Source organism: Labeo rohita, chromosome 6 (genome assembly GCF_022985175.1).
Source record: "Labeo rohita strain BAU-BD-2019 chromosome 6, IGBB_LRoh.1.0, whole genome shotgun sequence".
NCBI classification, from domain to species: domain Eukaryota; kingdom Metazoa; phylum Chordata; class Actinopteri; order Cypriniformes; family Cyprinidae; genus Labeo; species Labeo rohita.
The window spans coordinates 34,606,511-34,627,210 of NC_066874.1; the positions used below are offsets into that span (position 1 = coordinate 34,606,511).

At 34.9% G+C, this 20,700-nt stretch overlaps 1 protein-coding gene across 1 annotated transcript; it reads left to right on the top strand.

Annotated features, from left to right (window-relative positions):
* The first annotated feature begins 5,621 nt into the window (after nt 1-5,621).
* Nucleotides 5,622-19,699, top strand: igsf8 (immunoglobulin superfamily, member 8). The gene is made up of 6 exons (XM_051112706.1): nt 5,622-5,938; nt 10,085-10,465; nt 11,439-11,891; nt 12,173-12,583; nt 14,282-14,710; nt 15,786-19,699. The coding sequence occupies exons 1-6, from the start codon at nt 5,899-5,901 to the stop codon at nt 15,917-15,919; spliced, it is 1,848 nt and encodes a 615-aa protein (XP_050968663.1). The 5' UTR covers nt 5,622-5,898; the 3' UTR covers nt 15,920-19,699.
* The last annotated feature ends 1,001 nt before the right edge of the window (nt 19,700-20,700 follow it).

Here is a 20,700-nt window from a genome sequence, read left to right on the forward strand (position 1 = left end):
TTTTAATTGTCAAGTAAATTCATCTTGACTCAAGAATGTTAGATATTTATACTAGAAAACAAGACAAAAACACTAAGAAAATCATTTTTTTTTGCAGTAAATTAAGAACTACTGTGATAAATAAAAAAATTAAAAAATTAACTAAAAAAAAAAATAGAATAGTTAAATGAATATGAGATTGTTTTTCCCACAGAATAAAAAAATAAAAGCATTAATTGTGTCTTTTTATCTCACAATTCATGCAATTTTGAGTTTATTTCTCACAATTCAGACTTTTTTTTCACAATTATAAGAAAAAAAAAGTCAGAATTGCGAATATAATCTCAGAATTCTGAGAAGAAAAGTCTAAATTATGAGATAAAAAGTCACAATTAACTTTTTTTCACAATTAATTTTTTTATTCTGTGGCAGAAACAACCTCATAGTCCTTTAGACTGTATTACTTTTTTTTAAAGATATACAAACTTTATATATATATATATATATATAGTCTGAATTGTAAGATAAAGAGTCTTGATTACCTTTTTTATTTTGTATTTCATGGTGAAAGAAACAGAATTGTAAGAAAGAAGTCAGAATTCAAGTGTGTTTATATATAAAAGCGATAAATGTGACTTTATATCTCACAATTATGACTTTTTTTCTTGCAATTTTGAGGGGAAAAAGTCTGAATTGTGAGATATGAAGTCACATTTATCTTTATTATTATTTATTCCATAGGTTTCCTTAAGAAACAAATGCTTACAAGATAATTTATCATTAGACAGATAATGTAACAAATAGTAATAGGATTTGAACTACCATTATAACCTATAATAATTAATGGTCATGGTAATAAAAAAAATATATAAAACATATTATCCTGACTACTGTCTACTTACTTAGTTGTTGTTTTTTCCTATCAGCATGATATCATTATAACTGTCATTTCTAATGCCCTGAAATAACAAATTATTGCCATTTCTTTTTGTCTTTTTGCTTCTGCCTTTTTATTTCAACATCATTTATAAAGCAGTAGGACGATATTACAGTTCTAAGACCAATTTTTTGATTGCAGCTTTGGGTTCCTTTTAAAATGCAGCCTGAGGTACAACGCATTAGAGAAAGACATTTGAAAACTGCATAAACAAATGTTCAGAGAAATTAAAATTTGATAGGAAAATAGCTTTGGAGTGGGTGAGAGAGAGAGAGAGAGAGAAATGGAAGGATGTTGAAGTGAGTGATTTGGGTTGGCAGGGTTCTGGTGGAGGAGTGTGGTGGTTCTGAAGTCCTCCAGAAAGAGGCGCCAGTGTGTCCGGCAGGGGCCCTGACCATGAGCCACTTCCCCCTCGTCTCCCCCCCGGAGTCACGGCCACAACGCCCCCCTAAACTCACCCGCTGGCAGGCCGAGGGCCGCTGCCACCGCATGCTTCTTTAATATCCAGCAGAAATTGAAATATCTTTGTGGCTTCACACACAAACACACACACACACACAAGTGTTCGCCATCATGCACGCCGACGTATAACCCGATACGCACACATGCGCGCGCTCAGACACAACTGTTTGGCATCATGCACGCTGCAGTTGCGCGCACACACGAGCACGCAGACTTTACATGCGTTTGTGCACGCTCACCACTAAAAATAAATATATAAACTGAAATCATCCCATTCTCTCATTTAATGCCAAGAGTGGTTAGAGAGACATTTTAACATGATGTTACAGCACGTAATGGGAGGATGAAAAATGCTCGACGCTGCACAAACCCGTTTGGCTTCTAATAGCAAGACAGACTTTAAACAACTGCAACGCTTGACCTAGTGTGCGCCGCGTTACGCCGGTCGGAAGTGTGTTTATTTGAGCGTCGCTAACTTAAAGCAAACTTTTTACTGCAAAAATATACGACGGCAGCCGTGGAGACAATCCTCATTCAGTCTGTTAAACGGTTCTAGTTCAACAATCAAAACATGAGGCGTAACGCTTGACAGGGCAGAAACACTGAGCACACATTTGGAGAACTTACTTTTTATGTTTTATTGCATTATCGTACATCATTTTAATTATGCTAACGGTTAAACAGGAGTACTAATATTATAATAACAGAGGAAAAAATGGCACTTGTGTATTTCATTTTACATTTGTGATCCCGGACCACAAAACAAGTCTTAAGTAGCACGTGTATATTTGTATGGGTCAACATTTTTTTTTTTTTTTTTAATGCCAAAAATCAATAGGATATTCAGATAATTTTCCATGAAGTTTCCTACCGTAAATATATCAAAGCTTATTTTTTAATTAGTAATATGCATTGCCAAGAACTTCATTTGGACAACTTTAAAGGTGATTTTCTCAACATCTTGATTTTTTTGCACCCACAGATTCCAGATTTACAAATTTCTCAGCCAAATATTGTCCTATCATAACAATACATCAATGGAAAACGTATTTATTGTAATGTATAAAACTTCAATTTTTTAAAAAATTGACCCTTAAGACTGGCTTTGAGGTCCAGGGTCACATTTATTTAAAAAACAAACACTAAACATAAAGTATTGTTTTATAAAATGAAGAATAGCTTGAATTTCTGTGTAATGTAATTTAATCAGCCCAGGGTTTTTAACTATGGATCCATTGACCCCTGGGGGTCACTGAAGGTACATACAAGAAGATATACAAAAGAAAGATAACTTTTAACGTTGTATGTTCAGTATTATAGTCTAAAGTTGTCTGAAAGACATGCTTTGTCTTTGCTAGTTTAGTTTGTTCACTTAAACTCAAATTACACTGAAATAAATGTGGTGTAGAAGCAGTTTTCTCTCAGAAATTGCAATTTTACAGTTACAAAGAAACATAACACATTGAATTAAATGTTACATTTTGAGGTAGAAAAACTAACAGCGTTTTTACTTTGTTACTTTTACATTGTTTTTTGAAACAAATAAACATTAGCTAAAAATAAAATGTAGCAAAGCTTAAACTTTGTTTCATTTCATTCATTTTCACTCAGTAAATGCTAAAACAACTTACTAAAGTTAATAACAACAAAGTAACAACTAAAAATGACCAAAAACAACAAACCTAAAATGCAAATGTAACAGTAAATATCAAAATAAAAACATCAGTGATACTAAAATAACTGGAGGCCACTGAAATATTTCAGTTCCACCCAGTCTAAAACGATGTTTCGTTTCTTCTTCAAGAAGAAGAAGAAGAAGGAGGTTTGCTCTCCTGCATTCATGTAGCATGATGCACGTCAAGATGCATGTACGGAGGGGCGACGTGTTTTTGAGGGACGTGCCGAAATTAACACGCGGCTCGTCCTGCAGTTAGTGTGAGCCCATAATGACGCTGATCATTACAGATGAGAATTCCCTTAAACAGCCTGGGTTTGGATCCGGAACGCTCCACTCCATCTCTAGAGCCACCAACCGCCGCTGCCGCCAAAAATAACACAGCAGCGCCACTCCAGCCCGCGCCTCACCACAGAGCGGCCCGCCGCAAGAGCCGGGATCAAAACACACACAAAAAAGGAAACACAGCATATTGGGGGAAGGAAAAAATTGTTCATATAACTTTACTCGACTTCTTATAAGATACACAGAATCTGCTGATGATTTTGGCTCCTGGTGAAGCCACAAAATCGAATCTACAGACGGGGCCAAGGCTACACTGTGTGTTAGTGTGTGCGTGCGTGTGTGTTGTGAGCTCGATGGAGATTTGATGAAATAAATTGCCTGCAGTGGTGGTTCATAGTAAAGTCATTCAGCAATGGCAATTACATTAATAATTCAGACGGCAGTGAACAGCTCATCAAATGCTCAGATTAAAGCTTGATAAATGAGACCGTATGGCACCGCCACAGCCGAAGATTTATACGCACGAGCGCCATGTAAAGAAACTTTATCATTTCGAATGCATTTTTCTGCTCCAGCACGCATTATAACTTCATTGTGTGGAACACCGACTGTAGTCCACAAAAACATTATAATGTCTTTAATTAAATATTTACTCTGTGTACATGTAGACCTTTATTTCTGTGTGTGCACCATGTTTAATAAGATTAAAATAAAGGCCAAAGATAAAAAAAAAAAAAAAAGTTGGTTTCCCAGTCATTTTAAATGAGGGCAGGTCAAGATGAAACACAATGCTGCCCCACTGAGGAGACTTGAGAGATGCACATAAAGAATGAAAGAAACAACAAAAACTTTCAAAAAAAATTAAACGTCTAAAATAAACTATTAAAGTATATACTGTGCATTTTCTGAAGAAAGTCTGCTCTATTATTCTAGAGCGTTGTTGTGATTGGCTAAGCTTTATGAAGCGCTTTTAGTCCGTTGCTATGCGGTTGTTGAGGTGTTCTGATTGGCTTTCGCCCGTTGCCATGCGGTTGTTGGGCAGTTCTGATTGGGTTTTAACGCGTTGCCATGCGGTTGTTGAGGTGTTCTGATTGGTGCTTACCTTATCAAAAAAGACCCACTGTAGTTTCTGTAATATGGCCTGTAAATCTGTGGAATTTTTCCTATTTTTAACGTTGCAAAGTGAGAAATCTTAAATCTGATCACTTATAAATGTCATACCATATGGTTTTAAACTTTAATACTTGTTCAAACCACTCACATTAATTATGAACAATATTTATGAGCTTTAAGTGGGAACTTCTTTAGGCTGTTCATACATTACTCTTGGTTTGAGTTTTAGACAAAACATTCTATCAACGAAATATAAACCACAGATTTAATAACATCAGACAAAGTTTTGTAAAGATACAAAGCTTAGGTTTAATTTGTTTTGTCCGTTAGTGAGCAAATAATTGTTTCTCCACTAGATGGAGCCAAAGATGTGTATTTGGTAAGCTGGTTTCTCAAAAACAGAAAAAAATACATGCAAAATAAAATATTGGAATTAAATGTCAAATTTATAGCTTTGATTCATTTTAAAATCACATTTACTTGAATGTTCATGATTTTGATATTGATAATAAAGATGCTAACGATGATTATGCTGATGATGATGACGATTGGGTCTCTAAAATTGTTTCCAGAAAAACAATTTCCTGCAAATTTAGTGTACAAGTTCTATACATATAAATAGATTATTTGTTGAATTTAGAGGAATATATTCAATATTGAATATATTCAATTTAATTATCTCAAAATAAAGTATTCAGCAGTCTCAGGGTATAAAAAATGTCTATTAAAGTTTCTCAGCTTCATTATTTAGTTGTAAATTATTGTTTTTATTTGAATGTATTGACTGTATTGACGTTATTTTATAATGTTGCCCCAAAATAAAATAAAAGGTAAGTACAATAAAGAAATTAAAGGTAATTAAATTAATTAAGGAAACGAGGGGAAGATAGATAAAAGAAAGCGTTGACAATGACACTTAATTGTATGTAAAAATTAGATATTTTGTGTTTCATTGGAATCCGTTATTATCGTGATATTTTTCGCGCCAGTGTTGTCCTACATTCAAACATCGATTTAACCACACATTAAAACTGATCCAAGCGTCCATCGCGTTGGCCTCCAATTGGCTGTGTTCGTCCGTGCTGCGTAACATCATTGGACGACGACTAACCGATGAACGTCAGTCTGCTTGCGCGTGACGTTATGCACTACTTTCAGTCGACCGCCTGATTTATGTGTGAATCGGTCGGACGGTGTGATCGCGAGGGAAAAGGGAGGCGTAAAAGAGCGATAACGAACGGAAGACCGAAACGTTTGCGCAACAGCAGTGTTGGTTTGAAACACGCGCTCTATGGGACATAATCCGCGGGTAAAATCAGAAGCGCGCCCGTGTTTGTTTGTCCAGTCAGTCGTTTGATTTCAGCACCAGCCCTAGGACAGCACGCTAGCATGTGTTTACTATAGTAAAACAGTGTAAACGCGAGTGTGTTGTGGAGATCAGAGCGGAATGGCATCGTGGTGGATCACGTTCATCGCTTTACTGTGGGGTGAGTCCAGCCTGCTCATGTTTAATGTCCATCTGCTTCATATAATCCACCTCAATCCTCCAATAACAATGAGGTAATATTGTACTGCCATGTTTTTTGGAAATGGTACAGTAATGTCATTTATAACGCGATACTATAACGTTAATGGAATATTCAGGTACTAATGTTAATATTCTGTGTAAATATTGAGCTCCAGTACGTATTTAGTGGTATATATCTAAGTAACATGGTAATACCATGTTGTCTGTGGTAGTATTCATTGGAGTTGCATGTAAATACCATGGTATAGGAATATGGTAATCATTCAAAACTATATTACAGTGTTTTTGGATATGTCATGAGAGCACCATACTTAAAAAGTAGTACCATGGAAATACCATGTGTTTTGCATTTATACATTTGGCCAAAGCAAACTACATTTCATTCAGTATATATTTTAATCAGTTCTTTGGGAATCGAACCCACAACCTTGGTGTTGCTAGCACTATTCTCTACTGGAATACATTTTAAGGAAGTACCTTGGTGTACTATGTAAATACATTGTGCTTTGGTCATTAAATGTCATATTTATCTGAGTAACGTGGTAATACCATGTTGTCTGTGGTAGTACTATGGTAGTATTCCTTGGAGTAGCATGTAAATACCATAGCGTAGGGATATGGTAATCATTCAAAGCTCTATTGCAATATTTTCGGATATGTCATGAGATTACCACACTTACAAAATACCATGGAAATACCATGTTTTTTGCAATTATGCATTTGGCAAGACACTTTTATCCAAAGCAACTTGCATTTCATTAAATATATATTCTAATCAGTTTATGCATTCCCTGAGAATCGAACCCACAGCCTTGGTGTTGCTAGCACGATTCTCTACTGGAATACATTTTAAGGAAGTATCTTGGTGTACCATGTGAATACATTGTGCTTTGGTCATTAAAGGTCATATTTATCTAAGTAACATGGTAATATCACGTTGTCTGTGGTAGTATTCATTGGAGTTGCATGTAAATACCATGGTATAGGAATATGGTAATCATTCAAAACTATATTACAGTGTTTTTGGATATGTCATGAGAGCACCTTACTTAAAAAGTAGTACCATGAAAACACCAAATATTTACATCTCAGCCAAATATTGTCCTATCCTAACAAACCATACATCGATGGAAAGCTTATTTATTCAGCTTTCAGATGATGTATAAAGCTCAGTTTTGAAAAATTTACACTTATGAATGGTTTTGTGGTCCAGGGTCACATATTTATCTGAGTAACATGGTAATACCATGTTGTCTGTGGTAGTACTATGGTAGTATTCTTTGGAGTTGCATGTAAATACCATAGCGTAGGAATATGGTAATCATTCAAAGCTATATTGCACTGTTTTCGGATATGTCATGAAATTACCACACTTACAAAATACCATGGAAATACCATGTTTTTTGCAATTATGCATTTGGCAAGACACTTTCATCCAAAGCAACTTGAATTTCATTAAATATATATTCTAATCAGTTTATGCATTCCCTGAGAATCGAACCCACAACCTTGGTGTTGCTAGCACTGTTCGCTACTGGAATACATTTTAAGGAAGTACCTTGGTGTACCATGTAAATACATTGAGCTTTGGTCATTTAATGTCATATATATCAGTGCTTTTGTGTACAATTCATTGATCCTGTGTGTAGTGTAGTTTCAATACCATTATTGCAAACTTTGTGTTCAGATTCATATGGGTCTTCATTTGACCCTTTATTTCGTGTTGCTTAATACAAGCTTAAAACATTGTTTTATATTATGCATTTGGAAGATGCTTTTATCCAAAGTGACTTGCATTGCATTTAAGGTACACGTTTATATTTTACCAGTTATTGCTTTCACTGGGAATTGAACCCATGACCTTGCTAGTGTTTGAGCAACAGAAAAGCACAGTACTTTTATATAGTACAGCGGTTCCTTCATTTCCACACAGCATAATAATGACATCATAATGTACGTATAAGCTGCGCAGGATTTTCGGTCATTATCGGAGGGTGTGTGTGGTCACTTCCCATGAGTCAATGAAGCTAGAGTGACCTGCCAGAAGAGCCTGATGCCGGCCAGAAAACGCTTACAGAAATGACCGCCGTTTCCACCAAAATACAGTTATTGTTAGTAACTGTCATAACAGTAAACCAGAAATATGCCTTTAAAAGAAATGAAAATGACAGAAAGGTTATTTGCTAAATTAAAATGGATTTGAAGTCATAGTAGTTGTAGTAACATGTCGAGCGCTGCTGACCTGCAGAGATGACATTGGGTACTATGGGTTTTTTTTGGGAGAAAGTAGTTTACGTAGTGATAAATGTTTGCGAAGGAAACCTGTCAACACCTGTCTCGTTTTTCAGGCTGTGGTAAATTGTGGTTAAACGGGACAGGTGACATCATACTTATATCAACACTCAGCCGCATTACAAAAGCCTAGTTTATCTGAACTTGTTTACATATCTGCCTTTGCAATCACCAGTCAAACAGCGAGTCACACACAGACCACTCAGTAATTGTGGGAATAGTTTTGCATTCAGTTCAGAAGTTTACGTCTTGCTGCCTAGTGCATGTCAAACCCAAATGTATGCATATCAAGCCCTGTTTTATAAAATTAGTTCAGCATAAATATTTCAAATAAACATGTTTTTTTCATTTGGCAAAAAAGAAAAAACAGCTCAGTTTTATTCAGAGACTTAAACTAAGTAAAAATATGTCATTTGTTGCAAATGCTGATATTTATATGGACAAAAAGTAGATTCTAATGCTTGTAAATCAATGAAATCTTTAGAACAGTTTAGCAGATACGTATATAAAACAATAGAAATATCAGTTATCATTTTATATCTATCTTTATATTGTGTTTCTATAAAATGAGATGTAAATGATCCAAGCATATAATGCAATGCAGTCCAACGATGATTGAGAGATGAACAAATATAAACATTCCTCAAAAGATATGAGATGTTTTGGAGGCTTGTGAAGATCATTCCTCCACTGAGGAACAGTGAAAGTAAAGCTTCTGAAAACAAACGTTCCTCAAAAGATCCAAAAGATCAGATTTGACACTCACTGAGTTTTTTTTTTTCTACAAAATGATTCATGGAGAATCAAGTAAGCTGCTTCAGTCCAGGAAGTGTTCATCAGGGCGATCGTTTAACAGCAAAGGATGTTGTTGATCACTTAAAGGCCTTAGAAGGTAATGTGTCAAATGTAATGCGGTACCTTTATGTGGGTAAGAGTGTCTGGTTTATTTCTGGTTCTTTAGCAGAATGAGGATGTATGTAAATAACCCTCAGATAGGTCTGTAAAATGACTCACCCTGTTAAAACGATGAGTTCAGCTGTGACCTCACAGGTTGTAAAATGGGCGCGGACTGACAGAATGGGATTACTGTTCATTATTCAGACCCTTTCATTCAGAGATGCATTACAACACACACAAACAAAGGGTGGGCATGAATAAACAATACTTACGCCCAGTCCCATGATTTTATACGGCGATGTTTGACGGTGCCCTCATTTAAGTGGGAATATTGTGCAGTGTGTGCTAATTTATTGATCTCATTTGGAAAACTAATTTGAATGTATTGATCTCTGTCTACTGTGTAACAGTTTTCTTTTTTTTTATTATTTATATAGTACCAATAAAACAACCAAAGTTTAAGTGCTTTATACATATACCAGAAATGTAAATATCACTTTGTTTATTGTGTGCTATTTCCAATTAAGTTGTTATTTGGTGCATGTATGTAGAAAATGTTAAAATATTTTTTTAAGATTTTAGTTAGGATTGATCACATAGTAATTTGAAGATACGCAGATTATTTTCTAAAAGTGGCTGTGCACATGTACAGTGTGAGCATTCATTATGAGCGCGTAAATTGTTTTGTGTGTTCATGTGTTTAAGTCCTCATATATGGAGACTACAGATGCTGAAAACTGCGAGCATCACTTGTGCTGTCAAGATGAAATTTAATTAGAATTTTTTGCGCAATATTTTAATGAGATGATTGAAGTGGAAATATTGTGCGGTGTGAGCTAATTTATCGACCTCACTCTGAAAACAGCTTTGCATATATTGATCCCTGTAGTTAACATTCTGTCTCTGTTTGTGTTAGAGCTCCAGTGCTGTTTGTGCCGTGAGGTCACTCTTCCCGCTGGGCCGCTGTACCGGGTCGCAGGTTTCTCGCTGTCCCTTCCCTGTGCCGTTTCGGGATACGAAGGCCCGCGGACGCAGGATTTCGAGTGGTACTTGTACCGGGAGGATGCTGAGGGTCGACAAATCGGTGTGGTGTCTACGCGGGACGCGGGCTTTCCATACGCACCGTTCCAGAGTCGCGTACAGGCCGGAGAGGTTCGGGTCGAGAGAGATTCGGGCGACAAAGCCAGGCTGATCATCCAGAGGCTCCGCGCAGATGATCAGGGCCGCTACGAGTGTTACACACCCAGCACTGACACCCGCTTCCAAGGAAACTACAGCTCATCAGTGGTGGTCAAAGGTAGGTGGTGTATCAGAAAAATAATGGATGGGTCGATGATGATTATTTTTAAAAAAAATGTGTTTTAAATGCATGTGCAAAATTCCTAGTAGGGGTTAGTGGGCCTTAAAAAATCTTAATTCAGCCTTTTTTCACGAGAGGTGTCAATGAAGAAATTGAGAGAAAATATGAAGAAATACTAGTAAATATCACTTTTTTCAATGTGTTTATTTGGAGCAAGTTTGCAAAAAAAGTGAATATATTTTTTTAAGATTGTTCTTAGGATACTTTAGATGTTAACTAGAAGATATGCAGTTTATTTTCTAAAAAGTCTTTTTTTTACATTTTTTTTTTATGTGAAATATCACTGTTTGCTATTTACATAAACTTCCACATTTTAAGTCTTAAATCAAAGAAGGAAGTCTTAAATTTAATGCAATAAAGTCATGGCATTAAAAGTTAAAAAAAGTCTTAAGTTTATCTACATGCAACCTACAGAAGCCCTGTATATAATACATGAAATATAATATATAAACTATAATTTTATTGTGTTTAAAAAAACCTATTCATACGATTTTTATCTAAATTTGTAACGCAGGATAAAGTAGTAACACATTTTCTTTACACCTTAATGAAACTGAGTATATGCAACTTTAATAAATAAATAATTTAAAAAAATATTATTTATAGTAAAAATATGATTATTTTATATAAAATAGTTTTCAAACAATATGAAAGCAACATAAATACAAATTATTTTCTCTCTCTCTCTCTATATATAGTAAAAAATAAAGCTAAAATAGTAAAAATAAAACTTTACAACTATGTTTTTTTTTTTTTTTTATTATGCATATTATGACTTTTTCTTGGGGTTTTACTGTTTAAAATTTGAGTCATGTCATTAAATGGTCAAAAAGTAAATTTTTCTGAATGTTTTTGAAATATTCTTTTATATAAATATAAATCAAAAGCATTTTGTCCTTTATTCCCGTAGTGATTCCAGACACGCTGCTCATAACACACACTCGCATTCTGAGCGGCCAGCCTGTAATCGAAGGCACTGAGCTTCAGCTGACGTGCGCCACATCTGTCCAATCAGATCAGCACACTCATGTGTCCGTCACGTTCGGCGTGCGGAGCAGCAGAGGGGCGGAGTCTCTGGGTCACAACCTGAGAGAGATCATCGCCATCGACCGCGAACTGCGTGTGACGCCGGGCCACAGCGGCGCCTACGGAAAGAGATACCGGGATGGAGAGATCGCTGTGGAAAAGCGGAAGGGGGACGGAGGCCGGGATCTGTACGTGCTGAAGATGAGCGCTCTGGCACCGGAGGATTCTGGGTCGTATTTCTGCGAGGCTGCGCAGTGGATCAGAGATCCGGATGGCAAATGGGAACGCATCGCACAGAGGACAATGGAGCTCGGGAATCTCACCGTTCAACCGCTTGGTTAGAAACAACCTCTCTTATTTCAGGGCTCTACATTTACTTGTCGTTTTAGATGCTCTTGTGCTCCTCAAAATTTCAGAACCACCTTCTAATTAATAACCAAAAAACCTGCTGTCACTCATCTTAGTATATTGCGATCGCGCAAAGTACTATTATAGTCGACAAAGCTCTCTACACTGCACAATCAATCTCTTATTTACACTCTCTCTACAGTTTGGTTAGTCTTTATTTAAAGCTCTGGATTTAATAACCAGTCTGTGTGTTTTCTGTCTCCTCACCAGCGGACACGCTGACTGTACATTCTGTACCGGTTGGTGACGTCTCTCTGCAGCCCGGCGCTCCGCTCACCCTCACCTGTCAGGTGTCCGGCGTAGGCGCGTGGAACCGCTCGGCGCTGCTGGTGCAGTGGATGAGGCGTGGGCCGGCGGGCGGCGTGGAGGTGGAGGTGGCGCGCGTGTCTCCCGACGGCGTGGTGGCCTGGGGTGATGACGTCAGCAGGGCGGGAGGCGGCAGCATGGAGAAGGAGGCCGACGGGAGGTTCTCTCTGCGCCTGTTCTCCGTTTACCCTGCTGACGCCGGACTCTACCGCTGCGCCGTGAGCGTCTACGCCGGGAGGAAAACGCCAGGACCGACGAGTCCCGCCACGATAACGCAGAGATCAGACTGGGTCACTGTTAGCCTGAAGACTAAAGGTGCGTGAGAAAATGTTTTGCATGTTTTTGAGCCCATTTCTAATCATGAAAATAATGTCAATAACAATTCATTCGTTAGGTGACATTATGAGTGTGATGATTTTGGATGCACTGTTTATGAGGCCATTGTGTCATTTTCTAGAATCATTTTGAACTGGCCAATTTAGTAAATTGATTCAAAACTCTATTAAGTTTTGGGGCCTATGATTTCTGCGATGCGGAAACCATTGACGGAATCCAAGTCATAAAAACGGAATTTACTGTATAACGTGGAATGTCACGGAATTTGTCACATTTGTTTGGATGAATTAATCAGAAGTAGGTCATTACACTTGAATCAAATCGCGGTTTGGACTAGTATCTCTAAAAATTAGGCAACAAGACTAAATAAAAGAGCAAAAAGACTAAATCCTTTAAATATGAATCACTCATGTTCTGTGTGTCTCCATTTTTACACTCGTGTCTCCATGTTTACTACAGACATACTGAAGTGCATGTGACACTCGCAGTGATTACAGTGTCTGCTGTCTCACCAAATGACATAAATACATAAACAACATTTCTAGAACTACTCTGACGTCTTAATGAGCATTTTACCATTTCTTGAAGACTTTGAAGAACTTGAAGACATTATTGTTTAGTAGGATGTACATACTACTAGTACTGTTATTATTAAAATTGGTAAAACTTTATTTTATTAAGGAATAATCACACAATATTTCTTTCATGTTTTAATTTTAATAGTAACTTTGTTTGCCAAAAAGTAAAGTTTGTTTAATTTTCATTTGATTAAAAGATCAATTAAATTAATATTTTATGGCTTCATTTGATGACCAGAAAAAAATTAATATTGTAAAAATAAGTTGTTTTTATGCTTTCAAATAATTAGACATGCTTAAACAGAATTTGGTAACAATAAAACAGAAGGTCCCTAAACATGTCACGTTTACTGAAGTGAATGTGTGGAAAACATTCTTTATAATTTTTTTAACTAGACATGTACTCTATTTTACTTCATTTTTAAACTAAAGTTTTTTTTTTTTTTGAAGGGACTGAATACTTTTATTCATCGAGGATGCATTCAATTGATCAAAAGTGACAGTAAATGCATTTATAATGTAACAAAATATTTCTATTTTAAATAAATGCTGTTCTTTTGAACTTCTATTCATCTGTGAAACAAGAAAAATAAAATCCATCACGGTTTCCACAGAAATATTGTGCAGCACAACTGTTTTCAACATTGATAATAATCATAAATGTTTGTTAAGCAGCAAATCAGCATATTAGAATGATTTCTGAAGGATCATGTGACACTGAAGACTGGAGTAATGATGCTGAAAATTCAGCTTTGATCACAGAAGAAAAAAATACATTTCAACATATATTCACATAGAAAACAGCTATGTGACATTGTAATATTATTTCACAATTTTACTGCACTTTTGTTTAAATAAATACTGTTGTGAGCAGAAAAGACCCCAAACTTTTACATAGTAGTGTAGAGCACCTTTAAAATGCTGAAAATATTAATACATACATTTTCACATAGATCTAATTAATATCCCAAACTCTTAATAATTTAATAAATAAGTCATTATTTAGCTTTTTTTTCAGTTTGATTTTAGAATGAAGTATGTCCCAGATGGTATGCTGAGTGTTTACTGACGTAGTGTGTGTGTTTGTGTGTCTGTTCAGAGGTCCGTGTATCTGCCAGCGTTGATTTACCCCGCCGACCGCTCCTGAAGCGCGGCAGCACCGTCACCTTGTTCTGCAACGTGTCTGTGCAAACCACGGGTGCTTCGCAAGTGGAGGTGCAGTGGCTTCACAAGCCGGACGACCCGGTGAAGAAAGACGGTACGCTTTCTGAGGAGAGCACAGGAAGTCGCCTCCTCGCGACTCTGACCTACGACGGCCTCACACGCATCTACAGCAACGGCAGCGATTTGAGCGTGGACCGCATGTCTGAACGCTCCTACAGGTTAAGGATCTTCTCGGCCGTTGAGGAGGATAAGGGACATTATCAGTGTCGAGCGGAGGTTTGGTCACAGGATCCACGTGGCGGATGGTACAACACCGGCGCTAAAGCAGAGTCAGTGACCGTACAACTGTACCTGTATGCACGAGGTGAGCTATGATCATAGACTGAAGACTGTTTCTGTACAGGAATAACCTGTCTGACAGTGTTTAGTTTCCTAGCCAGAGCTTTTTAAATATTTTGATCTCAAGGACCCATAAATATGACTTTTAAATTTTGTACATACAAAAAAGGTGTATGTATATGTGTATGTGTGTGTGTGTGTGTATGTATATGTATATGTATATACATATATATGTATATATGTATATATATGACATACTGTGTAAGGAAAACATTGTAAAGGCAACAAAATAAGTTTTGTTGTTTTTAAGTTTAAATGGACTTTTATTAAATTGATTCAAGTTTTATTATTTAGTAATTAATTAATTTTCTTTTATTGAGAAAGTAATTTGTTAATATTATCTGGACAATATTTACTGTTATTAAGCTGACACAGTATTTTAGATTAAGTAACAGTTATTTTTTATGTAAAATAAAAACATTATATATATACACAATATTATTTTAACATTAGTTTCATAAAAGTAAAAATTTTAGATTAAAAAATTATTTATTAATTTACATTTATGAAACTAATTTGTTAAAATAATATTGTGTGTATATATAATGTTTTTTTAACATAAAAAATAACTACTACTTAATCTAAATTAAACTTACTTAATCTAAATTAGTAATTATATATATATATATATATATATATATATATATATATATATATATATATATATATATTTTTTTTTTTTTAGAATAGTTTTTGTATTTTATAAATACTACATTTTTTTTCAAGAAAAAGTCATCTTTACTTTAATAATTATATTTTACTTAATAATATTTAAGTAAAAAATATTTTTTATTATTATTTTGTATATTGTTTTTAAGTATAAATAATATTAAAAAGTTTTATTTAATTATTTAAATAAAACTTAACAAATTATATATATATATATATATATATATATTTTTTTTGTTGATCCTAGTTTGAAAACCATGGCTTCTTCTTTTTTTTTTGCTGTTAAAAAAATCTTGTGATCACACAGAAAGTATAGTTACCTATAGTGTTATCTGGTGTTAAACTGACTCATTGATATGTTTTTTCCCCAGTTGCTGATCTGCTGCTCTTACCGCTTGTGATCGGCGTGTCGTCGGCTCTGTTCGTGGGCATATTGATTATCGCCACTGTGACCTGCTGCTTCATGAACAGACTGGCTAGACAGCGATCCCGCATAAGGAAGTAGGAAGTATGAGAGAGACCTAAATGGAAAAACATTCAATAACTTGAATAGAGCAAAGAAGAAAAACGGGTTTTGAACAGGTTTAAGATATTTTGTCGGTCTTGACATAATGTGCACTCACAATTAGGAAGGAGCGATATTGAAAAGGTACTGAATCGTCACGTTATATTAATCCATACGTGGATGCTAACAGTTGCATATACACAAACGCACATAGATTCACTTCAAGCTGTGACATTGTGATTTGCAGTGTTTCTATCCACTCCACTAAGCTGAATATTAATTTCTGTGTGCAATTGCACAGAGTGAATGAAGGACGTCACATGGTGGATATAAATCACCCCCTCTGTTTAAACTAGAGCCTCGGTGCTGATTTGTTGTGGAGATCTAGCAGAACCACTAATAATCAATCCACAGATGTCCAGCACTGAAATCACTCGCTGTTTTACAGCAGACGCACTGCTATGAAATGTGCTTGTAATGCAGTGTAAGATTAATAGAGTACTTGTTGGTATAAAACACTTTTACGGCACTTTACGATATGCCATAGTTTTTTTATTTTTCATATTTTTGTATTAGAATGAAATGCATTGAATATCTTGAGCAGTTCCTGAGCAAATTGTTCTCTAGTCACGTTTGTTTCACAGTGACATGTTCATATAGTTAGTTCTTTCTCATGTTCTGCATTGCAAATGGTGAATTAAACAAAGAAATGTCTGGGCCATATTTTACCCCAAAATTAGAAGAAAAAATATTTTGCATCAGGGTTTTTTTTTTTTACTCAGTGTGCAGAATATTTTCTTTAAAAGCAAATTTTCAACCCAAGTGGCAAAATTCAGGACTCAATACTAAAGTCAATACTTAATTCAGTACAGCAAGTGCTAATTGTTGTACTAATTGTACCTAATAAATTATCAAATGATATATTATAAATCTAAGTTTAAATATATATATATATATATATAGATAGATAGATAGATAGATAGATATAGATATATGCATGTATATCTGCGTGTGTGTTGTAAATATGTATTGTTTTATTTTTATTTATTTTTTATTTTTTTCCTCCATTTGGCATCATATGTTTATGAAAATTAAGCACGCAAATATACTGTTTTTTTTTTTATTAAAAATAGTACTGAAAATGAACTTTTTTTGCATTACAGTAATGAAAAAATAATATTAAAATAAAACTATATATATCATTTTATTTTATTTTTTTTTTGCACATTTGGCATATTTTTTTGAAAATTTTAAGTTAAGTTTACAACCCAAATGCCAAGGTTTGTTTTTTAATTTTCAGTAATGCATCATATAATGTATAAAAATACAAATACTACAATTGTTGCAATTGTTGTACTAATTAAAAAAAAATATATATATATATATTTAAAATAAAAAATAGTATTGAAAATTTGCTTTTTTTGCATTACAGTAATGAAAATTGTGGATGAAAAAACTTTGTCTCTTTTTTTTATTTAGAGGTGAAATATGCTCCAGGCATTTCATGACATGTTTTTTTGTTCACTTTCAATACAGTAAATATGACAAATAACTAAAAATATGAGTAGCATGTGATCAGAACCACTAAGTAACAAGGTCTAAATAAGTTGTGAGAAGTTCAGGCATTTTAGCATGTTTCCTAAATGGTACCTAGAGAACCAAACAACCACTTTATTTTATTGAAACAAAGCCACTTTACCTTAAAAAGACACAGAACTGAGAGGAGAGAAGTTCCCTTGTGACAGCTCCTCTTGTAAAGACAAATGAAGTTTCTCACATAAACACGACTGAAGCTTTGAGTCAAGAATCTACTTGAAATGCAGTTCAAGACGTTTATTAGTAACGTTTACCAGGATTTCCCACTGCACTTACAGAACCAGAGTGGGACGAGGACCAAATCTTGTATGTTTGAAAATCATCCTAATGTTAAAACCTGTTTTTTACTGTAATTTTACAGTTTTGTGCATCTGGTTGTTCTACAAAACAGGTGCCTTTTGTGTCCCCTGTGTGTAAATATTGATTCCAACAATTAATTCGTGTTTCCAGATGAAAATATTGTGCTATTCTCTACCAGGGACCAGCAAATGTCTCCTCTTCAATCAGTATCTCATATTTTGATCGCTTTTATTAGAAGAACACGTCATAAAATGCTCAAACCTGTGCTGAATTTTTTTTATATACTGAATTTGGAAAAAATTATATTTTTAGAAACATAACCCACTTACCCCGTTGTGCCTTTTCTGAAGGCATAGTTACATTCCACCATTTATTAATATTTGTTAATTAAGCTGGAGATGGTGCAATGCACTTAATACAATCTTAGTTTGCTTCAGAAATCAGCTTTTTAAAACAGAAACCATCTGTTTCAAGCAACCCATCTGATAAAATAGTGTGTTTTGAAGCAATGGATGATAAATGCACTGTTATTACTGGTTTATTTCCTATGGCAGACGGTAGTTTAGATGGATGAGAGATTTTGCTTGTTGATCCTTTGAATCATTGCGATTATGATGTTTCTGCAGTCGCTTCTCTGTGGGATTGTACTAATGTGAAAGCCACGTTAACATGGAAAAAAGGGATTCCGTGATTCTGTACTTATTTACAGCGTTCAGATGCAGAGATCTGATTTATCCTCTTACGCCACGTGACTGAACGCCGAGTGACAGTCGCTGAGAGTAGCAGAATATTCTCTGGATATTAATCCTCTTGTTTATGGTCTGAATTTCTCGTGTCACACTCAAGTGTTTCGGGTAGTAGCCATCATGTTCTCTTTCCTCAGTTGTGATTATTTTAATTGCCCAACAAAGTTTGGGATCAGTAAGTCCAAGTCTCTTGTCTTCACCAAGGCTGTATTTATTTGATCAAAATACAAAAAAAATTGCAAAATGTTACTACAATATAAAATAATGGTTTTTATTTTAATATACTTTAAAGTATAATTTATTTCCGTGATGCAAAGCTGAATTTTCATCAGCTGTTACTCACACGATGTTTCAGAAATCATTCTTATATTCTGATTTATTATTAGAATTAATGTTGGAAACAGTTGTGCTGCCAAATATATTTTTGGAACCTGTGATTCTTTTTTTCAGGATTCTTTGAACAAGAAGTTAAAAAGAGCAGCATTTATTCAAAATATAAATCTTTTCTAACAGTGTAAATCTATACTATCATTTTTTATTGGTGAATAAAAGTATTAATTTCTTTCAAAAAAAGAAAGAATAAAAATGTACTGACCCCACCCAAACTTTTGAACAGCAGTGTATATTGTTAAAAAACCTTTCTCTTTTAAATAAATGCTGTTCTTTTTATCCTTTTATTGATTAAAGAATCCTGAAAAAAAAACATCACCGGTTCCAAAATATTAAGCAGCACAACTGTTTTCAACATTGATAATAAATCATAAATCAGCATATTAAATTATTTCTGAAGGATCATGTGACACTGTGCATGAAATGCTCAAGAATTGTATGTTGTCAATCCCGACTAACAAGACGCGATCAATCACTTCTGCTGTTCACTCTGATTGTTTGAATTTGGCTCAGAGTTGTGATTGAGAGCAAATTAACAAGACAAAATGTTTCGTTGGAAGCCGTCACGCTCAACATTTGTTGTCTTACCTTTTTTTAATGTGCATTATATAATATGCAGTAATGCAGTTTTGTAACACTGTATGTTCTTGCGCTGCGTCGTGTGAGGTTTTGTAGTCAGTGGTTTTGTTGTCTGCTTCAATTTTGTGTTGATGGTGCTTGAGGTTCCTGAATAAAACACGTACTGAGACGATATGTCAGATTGTTATTTGGCACACAGTAACGCACCGCTAAGAATCTTAACATTATTGTGCAGAAAATCTATGCTGTGGGTTTTGCATTCATACAGAATGCGTTTACTTTGAAACATGAGAATGGGGATACAATTTTTTTTAAGTTGAGCTTGAATTTTTTTACCTAAATAACAGACCTTTTAAAAATTGCTTGTAAAACGAATTTTTACGCTATATTATGACCAAATCTTGTGTTAAATCAGTAACAGTTTACGTAAAGTCTTTATGCATAATGCATTATAAAGGTATTCGTAACGTGCATTGTAATCCATTATATCTTTTCATAAATAATTATAACAAAGGTTAAAATGCATTATAATATTTAAAGGTTTGTCGTGTTTTCGTGCATTAGAATTTCTAAAGATGTAACAATGAATAGATGAGTGTCATAATGTATTAAATATGTGGTTGCATGAGATCATATGATGCATTGAATGGTGCATTACAAGGCATAATTAATGCATCATTACAACTACTTATATAATGCATTATACATAAAGGCTTTAAGTAAAGTGTTACCATTCAATCTTTATATAGCAACTTGTTTTCTTCCAATTAGCACAGGTTTTGTATTTCTATATGGAACTGGTCGATCGCACTGTAAGTGTTGCTCAAAAACCGGCCTGCGGTCCCCACAATGTTAAAAAATTATTAAAAATAGTAAATGGTGTTTATTTGAAAATGTAACGATGCAAGCATGTTTTCTGTAAGGGCTAGGTTTAGGGTTAGGGTTGGGTTAGGGGATAGACAATATCGTTTGGTCAGTATAAAAACTATAGAAGTCTATGGAAAGTCCCCACAATTCACAAAAAACAAACGTGTGTGTGTGTGTGTGAATGGCCCCTTACATTTGCATAGTATTCTAATGCAGCGGTGACCTTGTTACTTTGGCAACCTCTCCGTAACGACTGCCAAAGTCAACTTGAGAAACATTTACATTTTTGTCATTTACCTCCAA